The following is a 13,800-nucleotide window of genomic DNA, read 5'->3' on the forward strand; positions in this document are numbered from 1 at the left end:
TCTAAATAACATAATACATCTAAATAAAATATCTTAATATCACCATAGAGAATAGTTTAAGAACATGAAATATATTTTCTCTCCCTTTTTCTGTGCATACCGCGTTAACACTAATATAATATATAAATAAATCAACAAGAAGAAATAGACATAGTACTAAAGAATCATCAAATTTTACTCTCTTTTTCAAGGCAAATCAATCAGTCTTATAGAACCCTCAATTAGAACAAAATGATTGTATTATTTAAAGGTACATATATATATATTACGTTTATGTAACCACAAGTTCAGTATTAACAAGATATATAGTTTTAGCGCAAAACTAACTCTGTGGGATGTATGCCGTCTACATCGATGAGTGTTTTTTAGAATTTTCAACGTTGTAAAATATTTACAACAAGAGAATACATTAAAATATATTTCACCTATTTTTAAATACTACAGGATGTGTTTTATATTTATCCAAATATATATACACACTGAACAAACAATTTTAAGAAAATGATGGAGTTTTAAACCACAGTCTTATGATTGTAGCATAAATCAACATCTCTCTTATTTTTGAATCTTATTTAACGCTATGCGAAATACGATAAAGATGTAATCACTTGATCATCTTGTATACAAATTATGTCTAAAGTATATATATACATTATATGTATATATATTACATTTTCTTTAGAAATACTGATCTCTTTCACTGGTCTGTATATCCTTCCCTCTTCGTTCTTTCACCTTAATTTCTATTTTAGCACGTAGGTGATAAACGCGTATTTTGCTAAGACGTTCCCGTTCGCGTTCTAACTTTATCCTTTAGATAGTTGGCCACCTGTGTCTGTGAATGCCTAATAGCTAATTGAAGCGGCGTGATACCTTCTTGGTTCACGAGTAAAGGATCCGCTCCTGCACCTACCAGCTGTCTTGTAACAGTCATTTGTCCTGTTAATGCTGCTGCATGCAGTGCACTTTCACCATTCTGAAACAGTAATTATCTTTTGTAATTTTAAATGAACTATAGCAAACAGAACGCATTATCATTAGAATTATTATACCCTGCAGTATCTAACATAGATATATCTTTCATAATTATGTATAAGTTATTTTTGTCATTTTTGTTAAATATTATATATTGGCTGTGATTTTTATAGATTTGTCGAGAATTTTGAGTTTCAGTTTAAGACACTTGTACTTACTGGAAGAATACCAAGAGATGGACGGTACTTGAGTAGCTCGCCTACAACAGCGGTATGGCCCTTGTGAGCCGCCTTGAATAGCGGAGTCGCGCCATCCTACAAAAGAAAACACTCCATATCAACCATTCTTTTGAAAAGTCGATTCCAGCTTCCTCTCTTTGTCCGATTATTCTCGACTTACGTGTCTGGTGGCATCGACCTTCGCACCAGCTTTCAAAAGCCTCCTCACAACGTGATCGTGTCCCATTTGCGCTCCTATCCATAAAGGCGTGGCACCATCGGTTCTTGCCGCGTCCGTTTTTGCCCCATGCTCCAGAAGAACCTCTAGGATACGTAAGTGGCCATTTTGAGCGGCAATGAATAATGCCGTGGCCCCATCCTACAAATATTAAGCAAATTGTTACCTTTTTTTCTTTTTTTAATTCGATAGTCGCTAACTATACGTTAGGAATAATTCTTCTACATTTGATAAACGACATTCTTTATCGTAAAAGTCCAACCAAACCAGCTCACCTTCATGTAAGCGTTCGGATTGGCGCCTCTTTCAATCAGTCCCTCAACAACATCTAGGTGACCGCACTGGCACGCGACAAAAAGTGGGGTACCGCCGTCCTGCAATCGCAACCAGAAATTGTCGAACGTTTCCATTTCACCTGGCTACACGATACTCTTCACTACGGTACAACTTACTATGCTGCAAGAGTCGACAATGGAACCGTGCTCCAACAAAAGGCTGGCGATGTCCATGTAGCCACCTTGAGCGGCGAAGAACAACGCCGTGGTACCCGTCTAAAAATAAAGAGTAATACAGTGTAAAAGATTTGAGTAGGACGTCGAGGCAATTGTATAAAGTGCCAGAAAGCTTCCCGAATTTTATGGCACGGAAAGAAGACATACGATCTATCTAGGATTACTGTTTTGCTACTTCTGTAAACACAGTAGAATACGTTAGAGTAGAATAAAATATAGAAATAACTTGGGTACAAAGTGTTACAATATCATCAACGTTATAATACTAAAGTTTGTTTTGCTGTAATTAAAAATATCTATAAGAATCGACTGTAGGATTCATAAAAGTAAAATCGTAGCTTTGTCTATAAAACTTGACTGAATATATTATTTTTACTGTCTGTAGAATGCTCGGGGGTATTGACAAAAAGAAAAGAGATCAACGATTCCCAAAAAAGTATATCGATATCGATTATCGGAGTACGAAGAGAAAGCTGAAAATAGAGATTGTCGAAGAAACAATGAAACGCTTCTACACTTTCGAAAGTGGCAATAATAATAACTACGTAAATTCCAGAATATCAATGTATTCCAAAAGTGTTTAAAAATCCAATTTTACCTGAAAAAATATTTCAAAATTTCGGTCATTTATTTTGAATGTCAGACATATATATACATATAACTGAATAATTAGTAGCACATTCGGCGTTCGAATGTCACATTCTTCTCAAGTTCCGCATGAATAACCCATGAATTTTTCATTTTATTATCCCCGATGAGACGCACCTTTCTACCTGTATATATTCAGACCGAATTTATTATTACTATCGTCAGCTCCTTCTGTGATGGTGATACCTGCGGATAATTGACAGCGAGAGCGACATCCTGTCGCCTTTGCCGCGACACAGTACCTATTATAATACGCCAGATATGTCCTTCCTGCGTTTATGAAGAATTGATACCTGACTGTTTATTTAATGCCTTCAGAACAATTAATGTACTATCGATTGAACTCTATTCTGATCGTAATAGAATATTTCTATCATTGTAACGTAACAGTCCAATATCCGCTGATGATTTACAAAGAGAATAATTAAAGGATAAATGCCGGATCCGAATAACCGAATAAAAAGAGAGCGATTTCGAATCGAATATCTATCCATTGGTAAAGGAGAGAAAGTACTGGTGTGCGTTTCGAATATCCACGAAAGGAACAGCATGTGTTCAGACCGATGCAAACCGAACCTGTTCAAATGTCAGCTATATGTATATGCACTTTCACTGACGTTGTTTCATTGCCTTAAAGTATCGATAATCGCTGCCGAAAAAACTAGGTATCTCGATCGATTTGTCGTCCGAATTAGGCTGCGTTCCCCTTTTTCGTTGCATGTACATACATGTATTTCGTTTATGGTTCTATGTAGAGAAATTACCTCAGTGTTCTAGGTGCACACTTGCACGCGTTTTACGAAGTTCCAATGTTTCCTCGAGCATATCAATCCAAGAGACATAATACCTATCCATTACAAACCGCAGAAATTCTATAACGACGATCAACCTGTCTCTAGTCACGGTAACAGTCGCCGTCGTGGTTGAATATTTTTTACTCCACTCAACCTGCATTCGATCACGCGTACGTACGTCATAGTCGAGGATCTTGGGAATGATATACTATTCCAGTTCTTAACGACTTGTGATTAAATACTACAGTCGTACTAATCTGACCTCTCGTGCACGATTGAATTAATATTGTTAGTGAAATTTTACGAGTTATCAACACCGATACTCGGTAATAACAGAACCGAAATCGTACATGAAAATTGTATAAATGTTGTTACTTGTAAAATCGCAAATATCGACAACCCATCGTGTAAGAGAATTCTGCTGATGATAAATGTTCAAATAATTTTCAAAATCAAGAACTCCAGGTTTATTTGGTAGAAATTAATCTTTAGCAAGGGTCAAACTTGAAGGTAATTCGGCGCTACCAACGATTCCCGAGAAATACGCTTATCAAACAGCTATCTGGCGCTGATTTCGTAAAACAAGAATCTGCAAGTACAAATACAGATGTAGAAATCCTGCGGTGCAAGTAACGGGCGTAAAGTAGGACGAGATAAAAGGTCAAAGTTATTTTTGATACCAGTTTAAACCTCCTTTGCCCTGTAGTTTAATTAATTTGTTGAATCTACCGCGGGCGAACGCGGTAATTAGTGGCAAATGGTGCATGGTACCTGCGGCGCGTATTGCACCCTGGTCTCCGGTAGATGATGATCGTATCAATGAATGCGTGCCGCTCAAAACGGAGAGGATGCTCGGACGGATGATGGGCATCGCCGATTTATAATGGACTTATTACTTCCTGCGCGCAATTTGCTTTCCAACGCACACTACTTTATCGCGCTTGCCGTATTTATGCGATACAACACGCTTTCGCGTGCTACGAACTTGATAGCTTATTTGAAATTCTTATGAAGCGCCGAAGTTTGAAAAATTTCCGTCAGATCGGTTGTTCGGGAATCTCGAAGAAACGACGAACGTATTGTTGTATCGATAACGTATGTACCGATGATCTTTTCCGTGTGAAAATAAACGCTTCCTGAAAAAACAAATTTTTGAGAATTGAAAACTTTCAATCTCTTTCATCTTCCTAGTAATCTTTCGTTTTCATAAGCAATAAAAATTGAGAGTAATAGTTTCAGGAACTCGTGACTCAGATAATAGGTATTTGGGCCAATATATATGAATAAGATAAGATTACGATAAGTCAACCGTGTTAGATACCAGATCTTTAGTTTCGGAATGCACTCTTAAGTTTAAGCCTTCATAAATTAAGCCAAAAAATAATATTTCGTAGAAGGGAATCTAACTACGGAAATCTCTTCACGGGTGGGACATAACCTTAAATTAAGAAAGAAATATTTCTGCTACTGGATCGAGTTAGTGAAGCCAGCTTGACCAGCATTTGAAAACGAAAACATTGATAGAGGATGCAACGTAGAATGCACGAAACTCGATACTCGAGTAACAAGATATTTGCTGCTAGCCACGAAAAAGATTTGTTTGAACCGGTCGAAAGTCTGTTTCTTGAACGAGGCCAAACTTAAGGGATCAGTGTGTCACGAACGCCCACGCACGATTTTCAAGCTGATACCGGTAATTTGTGCAGAAGCCGCGTTTAGACGCGCTGCACGTGAATCGTTCTACGCGGCTGGTCGCACATTACGGCAGACGTCGCTGCTAAAATGTATTAGAAACACGCGAATTGGCGTATACCCGCGATGCAACCTATCATGCTTCGCTTCAGCAACCTTGAATGTGCTTATACACGGTATAAGTATACATAGGCGTATTTTATATAGGTATCTTATGCGCCAGCAGCAAAGCTATTTACGAGGGAAAAAATCGTCCGTTATATTCAGGTCGCGCTTTTTAGAAACTACAGAACGAGCTATGGTTAATTGACCGACGTTAATGAATTCGCGTTTGAGCTTTCGATGCTATCGGTTTCCTTTGTTGTACATAGTTTTCAACGTTCACTTTTGCTGATTTTTTGCGTTATTGCATATCTCCTTCGATTAAACAAATAATCTTTAAACCGTTCGTCCTTTAACTACAAAATTTCTATAATCGAAATTGAAAATTAATAATAAAGAGAAATCAATCTTGATCAAGTTAGATTTTAGTTTAGTAGTCATCTATATGTCACCACACGTTTGTTATATGCTTTGAAACACGTCAGCATGGTTAAGAGGAACGTGCTCGTCACGAATCACAATGCTTAATTAAAAAATCAGAGATAACCCTATTTTCTAATATGGAAAACGAAATAGTCACGCTGTTTGTTCGATTCGGGAGAAGGCTTTTCCAATCTCTAATATGAATTAGAAACTCGCCTATCGGCCAAATAATCGAGCGACTTAAGATCGCTGACTCGCAGAAATAACCAGAACGACTCGCGATTAATTGCGCCTCTCGCGCATTTATATTCAAGCATCTACTTTTCCTCGGTTGACTCTCCTCTCTCTCTCGATAATTAGAACCGATCAAGAATTCATCTAGATCACCGATAAACCGTTGGAAATCGATATCAATGGCAACCGAGTCTAGTTTTAGGCTACTGACTAAGCAAAGAGAGCTACTAGAGTAGGTGTCAATAAAAATAAATACTGGAAGTGAAACTACGTGACATCGTTTGTGTAACGGGTCAACACGCGTTTAGCTCACATAACGCGCGTTTGCGTAATTCATCCTATACAACATCGTCGCTTGGTCTCGAATACCAAAAAAGGCTTTTTCGACCTCTTTTTCCTTTTTTCGAGGCTACATCTCGAGTCACGTATTTACACGTCGATGTTTTTACACCTAAAGAAAGGAAGGACAGACGGATATTATTTGAATTGTAAGAAATGTGAGAATTCGTACGGATGATAAATAATTTTGAGAATCGAATAAACGTTTATATTAGAGTATCGGTAGGGAGCGAGGAAAGATTCGGAGAATGCACGTGGAAGAGTCGAGAGATTCGTACGAGAATCATCAAGGAGAAAGAAAGTTTTGAGAGTCATCGTTACACTGCGGGTGTTTATGCATTTATGGAAAATATTGAGATGCAAAAATGCACATAAAAAATACACGTTAACGGATGAAATAAGTCACTGCTTAGGTTTCATCTTTTTAATCGTGTTCATCTGTAGCCATTGTTACTATTATGTAGGTACATATTTTTTAATAATTTCTTTTAAACGAAGCCGTTTCTACAACCAAATTCGTTTATACATTACCAAAGAAAGAAGATAATAAATAACCTAATAATCGCAATGACGACAGGTAGCTTGCCTAAATTATCGATGATTTAGTTAATGAATCACGCGTTTAAGTATTTCTTCTAATTGAATGTTAAGCGGACATTCCGTGGCCGAAAATCGCGACAGTGCCCTGTGTTCCATTGGATTTGCATACAATACCGTGATCCTCGATTGCACCGAGAGTATACGTGGGCTCAGCGATAAATCGTCGCGAGCCACTTAAAAAAGGCCACTCGACCGCTTCCTGGTGCCTCGTGTTACAAGTTACAAGCGACGAGCTTTTTATGTCGCACAGACTTTCCAAGCTCTGTGTGAGTAGACCAGAGAAGATCGCGTCTTCTTTCGTTTCTATTTTCGAAAAAGTAGAGACTGTAGGAAGGTTACACACTTGTTTCTCCTTCTAAACCAAGATTATAATTATCGAGAATGTAACGTGATTTGTAAAAATTTGTTTTATTATCGGATACGAGTAGAGCACGGTATCATCGTATGATAGGAATTAAGATAAAAATAGAAACAGTATCAAAGCTAGTTACTTCGACGGAAATGAAATTAAATTGCGGAATACATATTGTAAATTTTAGATTTCAAATTTTCACGATGGTGAGATGCCGTGAAATTGGTTTTTCAGGAGTAATCGTGTTTGCACTTTGCGCTCATATTTTGCTCAAGCCCCAATATCATGGTATACATCGTAAATATTGTTCTATTAGATTGCTTCGTAAGTTCTGTCTGCCAGAATCAGAGATAAATTTAATTTACAACATCCACCTATGTGGATGCCGCTTTTATCAAAATCTTCTGATTTATATTTATATGATTTATCTATTATACGCCATCTGTTGAGGCGGACAGAATTTATGCAGTACCCTAATATTTATAGAGCGCAAAGACAATAATTGTCTTTTTCTAATTTCCAATTATTAAAATTCTCCCTAGAATACTTTAACGAAACGACTTGTAATAATTTCTCCTAATTTATTAAGAAATCTAAAAGTTTAGGAAAAAGATTCACTCGGCTACTAGATCACAAAAGGGTCGAAGAGATCAACTGAAACTATAACTTTCTGTGGTCGCAAAGAGTATTTCCATTCAGTGGGTAACGGGGTTGCCAGGACGTACACGTTCAGCGGGTTTCATTCATTCTTAGTTCATTCATGGGCCGGCTACGTGTACTCAGGACTTACCAGCCGTCTGGCATTAGGATCCGCCCCTTGTTGCAGCAATTCGGTGACCGCTTCGATGTGGCCTCCGGCGGCGGCCAATATTAAAGGAGTCGTTCCATCCTGAAAACAAATTACCTGGTTAATGATCTGTCAGTAACAATCACAATTAGATTGCGGATGTCTGTGCATTTATGACAAATCGTAAAGTACATACATTTAGAAAATAAAACATTCTTTCATTCGAGTTGAAATTCTTTACGTGTACCTATCTGTAAGAATATGAATTTGCATAAAGATCCACAGTTTAATCCTAATAAACCAATACTGAAATATTTAATGTTTTCTCTCCTTTCATTTTTAATCAAATTTATATCACAAAACTTGAATAAACTTAATTCAAGTGGCTATAAATTCATCTGTGCGCAGTCGCGTGCACCTCGATATGATCTCCATAATGAGGACTCCCCTGCATTGCTTTCTAATTGATTTGAACGGAGCAAGTATCGTGATTACTCTTACAAACCAGTATCATTAAACAGGCAATTAAGCGTCGTAAATCTGTCGTGTAACTCCTTCAGTATCTTACGCTTGTTTCAAACTGTCTCTACTTTCTGCACTTCTTTTATATATTTCCGGTGTGTCGAATCACGCGTCGTCGCTGCATCAGTAATTTAGTGCAATAACGCGGCGATTGTTAGTAAGGTTCCTCAATTGATGTAACGACCAATCGAGAAGGCCGATCCTTAATGACGCGATTAATTTAACCGATCGTCTGCAAATTAGTAAAGAAAAATGACTTAAGATATCCTTTAAATGGTGGTGGGCAAACGGAAACGACGCCATGACATTTAAAAGAAGGTTAACGTTAAAACTGTTACTTCTCTTGATCAAATTCCAAATTCCCCCGAATATAGCGGGTTAAATTTGATCGTCTGCCAAAGTGGAACGAATATCCGTGCGTAATCCAATAAGCCACTTTTCAAACTAGGAATAACGTTATTTGAATTCGCTCTTTCAACGAAAGCGTCGTTATTTGCATAATGAAACGACAGATCGTCTCCCGGTAACTGATTTCCTATGGTGTCTATTGGTTCGATGTCGATGATTTCGTAGATGCGTCAATGAGAACGAATATAGCTTTCCTCTCTTGCACAATAAACTCATTATATAATAATATTAGCAAATTGACAAATTACAAATTAATGGATTATAGTTTTCTTCTTTTACAATTTTATAATCCTTCATGAAATAGGATAATACAGATAACTTAGAATTTGTAGGATTTGCTGGTAAGACTTAATTTGTGTTATTACCAAGCTCGTTAATGTTATGCAAAGATATTCTGACTTGCTGATAATTATTACCTGCGATCTGTAAAATTTTCTTAATAATATTACTTCAGTTGCGTAAGATGGTCTTGATTTACCTTATCTTTGCAATCGACATGGACGCGACCAGAATCGAGGAGAACTCGAAGACGCTTCGCATCGCCACGTGCCGCTGCCAAATGTAATTCTACGTCCCAAGGTGATTCTTTCTATAAACAGAGAAAGAAATAAAGATCGTTTTAAAATTGGAGCAAACTTTATTCTATACAACACCGGTCACTTTTTCTGATATTGTTCCTAATTCTATTTCGTTTCGTCTTCACGACTACTTCTACCAAAAGAATATTTTATGGTCTCCTGTCAACCACGTATCGATTAAGCAATCATAATTAGGGACGCTAGATGAACTAAACTTGTTCGACTGTAACTAAAATCGCATCTTACCAAGCTATGCTCTGTGTTTCACAATTTCTCTCTCTGGTTTTCACGTGAAACTTTTTAATATTTTTAGAACGCATACATACACACCTTTCGAATGTTGGTCTCAGCGAGAGCACCTATTAACGGAATTAATCGAAACAGAATGCTCATCCGTCATGTGCGCCATGAAATCACGAAACGTGATCATAATTAAAATGTAAATCGACAGACAGAGTTGGCAAGCAAATATCGAGCAAACAAATTCTGCTCTCAAGAGGTACTAAAAACATTCTGAAAAAGAGCGCGTATTATATTTCATTTAAAAGGCAGTTGTACAAAACAAGTTCTACGTAAATAATTTCTTTATGCAATGGATAAATCATGTAAGTTTATCAAATTGCAATGTTACGTTGTTTAGCATCACTAACTTATGTTTCTAGGTCATCCAGTGTTAAGCGCGACAATCAATGCATAAAAAGATTTCCCGTGGTCTTAATCGATCGCTACAATCTATGATCGTGACTATTTCAAATTATTTATTCATACGCATGTTATATTCAAATATTGTAAAAGCCATAATCGGTGTTTACTCGTTCGTAGAATAAACAGGACAAGGTGTTAGCAACTTATTGCACAGCTAAGAAGTGACATCAGTCCGCCATAAATTTCATCTGATCTCATCTAGTTTTATGTTCTTAAGCGCATACATGCCACGTAAAGGATCACGAGCAAAGTCATTTTTTATTAAACTTTTTTTCATGAAACATATATATTTTAATGGTACGTGATAATTTTCATGAATATGTAAATGGTGAGCATAAAAAATTAATTACGTTTTCCTCGGAGAATGTACATATTATCTTTCTCTGAAACGATGATTTCAATTTAAAATTCTAGAAACAATATTTCAAGCCTAAACTTTTTGCTCGATTATCCAAAGTTGCTTCTTCGAGTATAAAAAAATTGTATACGTGCGATTTAATAGCTGTATCATACAGTATCTTCGAAATTACATTAAAATAGTAATTTCTGTTTATTTCGAATTGCATTCGAAAACGTGGCATGCAATGTTTCATTCAAAACATATAGATATAGTAAAATGCATACATTGGGTAATGAGTGAAATATAATTGAATTTTAACAGAAAAAAGCTCACCTTCATAGACATGTTCGATGAACACGTGTAGCTGGAACTGACGCGATTAATGTTTTGTTGTTATTATGAGAAAAAGTATAAGCGCACTTAACGTAGATGTTGTAATTGCATCGCAGTGCATCGAGCATACTTTCGGCTAGATATCGTGTGTTATCTTTAATTGTAATATGTATATAATAAACGGTACATGTTTTAACATCGGACACTCTTTCGTATCACAGTCTGTTTAAACACGCGCAACAGAACATTAACACACCTCACCGTGTTTACGAAATACAAAGGCACATCATAAAAGGATCATAATTTACCGGATGACTTCAAGTCACCGAATGCCCGATGGAACTGTACGACAGTAATATAGACAAGGAATATTTCCTTCGATGTCCGCTTGGCGGCGATACTTGTCACGCGCAATTTTTTTTGCTCGTTTTTTTTTTTAATTTGAATATAGATATATCCCATTATATATTTAATTTTCCTCATTATAAATATTGCTATTTTTAAAAAATATTTTATTCTTTTATTGCTTTGTAAACAAATATTATGAGTCATTTCATATGTTACTTTATTATATTAATTACATTATATAATCGATTAAATGTTTATATTGTTTACAAATATTATGTTTATATTCATAAAAACTGTAAAATTAATATCAGATTAATATGTATTCATATGGATATATTAGAAATATATTTGAATTTCTAGAAATATAATGGTACTAAAATATCAGCAACATTTTTCCCATTAAAACTTAATTTAACAGAAAGAAGATTACTGATATCATCAAGAATCTCAAACTGAAACATTGTTTTTCCACCTGCAGCAAGTTCTTCAAATATTTTGCAAGCATCTAAAGGACAAGAATTTATACTGTTTGGTTTTTTCATAGTACAACATTTCGATAAAGGAGGGACATTTATAAAAGGTAAAGTTCGTGTTTCGTTTGTAATCGTTATGTTGCCATAATCTATACACAGAACTTCAGTACCTTCTTCAGAATGTGAAAGAATTTTTGGCCTGCGCCATTGACCATTTTCTAAATACTTTGCAGCACAAATAGTACCAATGTCAAATATACTTAATGGAAGGAAACTAGGTGCTGCTTGTAATCTCTCTAACATTATATTTAAGTCTGTAGTGTTGCTTTCTGCTTGAATCCAGAATTCATTAAGTGAATTGATGCAACTAACAAATACATTTGGTGAATTTTCTTTACCCAAGGGAGATAATCGTTTCTCTATGATCGTTTCTCTATGATTCACAGAAGTATATCTGTTACATTTTTACCTTCTATTGTTAATTTTACCAATAATGTTTTACCTTCATCAATTACGTCTAACAAAAATAGAACTGCTCCTTCATCTGCTAATCTTACAAATTCCTCACAAGCTTTTTCTGACCATTTCGTAATCCCTTCTGGCATAATTAAACGACATTTTCTTGCTAGAGGAGGTTCATCTACAAGCCCTAACGGTAGAGCACGTATTTCGGTTGCGGTAGTTGAATTTCCATAATCTATATGTATAACTTGTATAACACTATCACTGTGTGATACAACATGCGCCCTATATCAACATTCATCCTCAGGATATTTAGTGACACACAATAAATTTTCTTTAATTTCATGTACTTTGGGAAACAAATGTGCAAAAAGAAATCTATCATTCATAATATCTAAATTACCAATAGTTTTTTGTTCTTGAATCCAAAACTCATTTGGAGAGTTAATGTGAGATACAAAAACAGGATAGGGATCCAATTTAAGGTCCATTATTTCATCTATTAATTCTTCTTCTGTATCACTATTTTCAAAATAATGATCTTCGACTAACATTTCACTGAACATTTCGCTTTTACCAACAAGTCTACTTGTTTTGAAACACTATTTGCTATTACAATGGCTTCCACAGGCGCATCAACTCTTACTAAACTTTCGAATCTTTTACAAATTGCAGAATCCCAATTTTCTGCTTCTGTAGGAATAACATCTAATCTGCATTTAATTGCATATCCCTTTATTTCTTTCCACTCATCTGACAACTGTTGAATCTTTCCAGATTTATTATTGATGATATGAATTTCTAGAAATATATAGAGACTTATTGTCAATGTTGGTAACCGTGATTTTAGTTTCTGACATATATACGTACTGTTGTCGGAAAAGTTCTTTTGCGTACGGAGCCATTTTACTTTGCACATTTAGCAATCAAAAGTAAGAGTATATCTTAATTTAAAAGCTCCTAGTGTTATAATTCTGTACAAAACATAGTGTATATTATATATTTTAAACTCTGTTACAGATATAAAAATGGAGAACGACAACGGAGTACTTGTTGACTTGTACATACCAAGAAAATGGTATGTGATACACGTGGATTGCTGTTTTTAATAATATAACAATGCCCTTCTTTAAATAAAAAGTGCAAATATAGCTATAAATTAACGTTAAATCGGCTATAAATCTTATATAAATTGTATTTTATAGCTCATCGAGTAATCGTATCATTCATGCCAAGGATCATGCATCTATTCAATTAAGTATTGCTGATGTTGATCCTGAAACTGGACGCATGACTGACTCTCAAAAGATGTATGCAATTTGTGGCGCTATTCGTCGTATGGTACGTTATTTACTGTTGTAGTAATTACTGGTAGAAATTATCATTTTTTTAAAATAGCTGCTTTCTTAATTTTTTCAGGGTGAATCTGATGATTGTTTGGTACGACTTGCAAAAAATGATGGTATATTACCAAAAAATTTTTAATCTATGATAATTATTGTATTCTTTCAATAAAAATATAAAAAAAAACTAATACAGTGTGTATTACTGAATCAAACTACTAACTTAAATTGTACATATAATTTTATGAAAGTTCTATTATATATATCATTTATTATATAATTTGTACATGGAGTTTTACATATGAAATAATGGATCATTATATACATATATATGATACAGAAAGATAAATTTTTAGATATTTCATGCTTGTTAC

The 13,800-nt window shown here is 35.3% G+C and overlaps 3 protein-coding genes across 6 annotated transcripts; 1 reads left to right on the top strand and 2 right to left on the bottom strand.

The window, feature by feature from the left end:
• Positions 1 to 99: 99 nt before the first annotated feature.
• LOC117206045 (ankyrin repeat domain-containing protein 29) lies at positions 100 to 11,147 on the bottom strand. Of its 4 annotated transcripts, XM_033445027.1 has the most exons (9): positions 9,560 to 9,668; positions 9,323 to 9,433; positions 8,420 to 9,267; positions 7,918 to 8,016; positions 1,884 to 1,982; positions 1,707 to 1,805; positions 1,375 to 1,572; positions 1,194 to 1,289; positions 100 to 976 (listed from the first exon to the last, which is right to left on the bottom strand). In XM_033445027.1, the coding sequence occupies exons 3-9, from the start codon at positions 8,426 to 8,428 to the stop codon at positions 779 to 781; spliced, it is 798 nt and encodes a 265-aa protein (XP_033300918.1). In that variant the 5' UTR covers positions 8,429 to 9,267; positions 9,323 to 9,433; positions 9,560 to 9,668; the 3' UTR covers positions 100 to 778. The 4 variants fall into 4 exon arrangements, with proteins under 4 accessions (XP_033300918.1, XP_033300916.1, XP_033300915.1 ...); XM_033445025.1 differs by lacking the exons at positions 8,420 to 9,267; positions 9,560 to 9,668 and adding an exon at positions 10,801 to 11,147; XM_033445024.1 differs by lacking the exons at positions 8,420 to 9,267; positions 9,560 to 9,668 and adding an exon at positions 9,753 to 9,915.
• Positions 11,148 to 11,446: 299 nt separating this feature from the next.
• Positions 11,447 to 12,351, bottom strand: LOC117206088. The gene is made up of 2 exons (XM_033445090.1): positions 12,124 to 12,351; positions 11,447 to 12,054 (listed from the first exon to the last, which is right to left on the bottom strand). Exon 2 carries the CDS (start codon positions 11,922 to 11,924, stop codon positions 11,505 to 11,507), a length of 420 nt encoding a protein of 139 aa, XP_033300981.1. The 5' UTR covers positions 11,925 to 12,054; positions 12,124 to 12,351; the 3' UTR covers positions 11,447 to 11,504.
• A 557-nt stretch (positions 12,352 to 12,908) lies between these two features.
• Positions 12,909 to 13,612, top strand: LOC117206089 (40S ribosomal protein S21). Its single transcript, XM_033445091.1, has 4 exons — positions 12,909 to 13,015; positions 13,104 to 13,161; positions 13,289 to 13,424; positions 13,503 to 13,612. Exons 2-4 carry the CDS (start codon positions 13,112 to 13,114, stop codon positions 13,566 to 13,568), a joined length of 252 nt encoding a protein of 83 aa, XP_033300982.1. The 5' UTR covers positions 12,909 to 13,015; positions 13,104 to 13,111; the 3' UTR covers positions 13,569 to 13,612.
• The last annotated feature ends 188 nt before the right edge of the window (positions 13,613 to 13,800 follow it).

The sequence above is a fragment of the Bombus bifarius genome, unplaced genomic scaffold, assembly GCF_011952205.1.
Source record: "Bombus bifarius isolate JDL3187 unplaced genomic scaffold, Bbif_JDL3187 scf7180000007996, whole genome shotgun sequence".
Lineage (NCBI taxonomy): Eukaryota > Metazoa > Arthropoda > Insecta > Hymenoptera > Apidae > Bombus > Bombus bifarius.

Excerpts from the sequence above, each read along its gene's own strand:
- LOC117206045 (XM_033445024.1), bottom strand. The coding sequence starts at position 9,815 with ATGAGCATTCTGTTTCGATTAATTCCGTTAATAGGTGCTCTCGCTGAG. Across the intron at positions 1,290-1,374 it reads AGGTCGATGCCACCAGACAC|GATGGCGCGACTCCGCTATT; the intron begins GTAAGTCGAGAA and ends TTTCTTTTGTAG. Across the intron at positions 977-1,193 it reads CATCTCTTGGTATTCTTCCA|AATGGTGAAAGTGCACTGCA; the intron begins GTAAGTACAAGT and ends TTACTGTTTCAG.
- LOC117206088 (XM_033445090.1), bottom strand. The coding sequence starts at position 11,924 with ATGTTAGAGAGATTACAAGCAGCACCTAGTTTCCTTCCATTAAGTATA.
- LOC117206089 (XM_033445091.1), top strand. The coding sequence starts at position 13,112 with ATGGAGAACGACAACGGAGTACTTGTTGACTTGTACATACCAAGAAAA. Across the intron at positions 13,162-13,288 it reads TTGTACATACCAAGAAAATG|CTCATCGAGTAATCGTATCA; the intron begins GTATGTGATACA and ends TGTATTTTATAG. Across the intron at positions 13,425-13,502 it reads GTGGCGCTATTCGTCGTATG|GGTGAATCTGATGATTGTTT; the intron begins GTACGTTATTTA and ends TAATTTTTTCAG.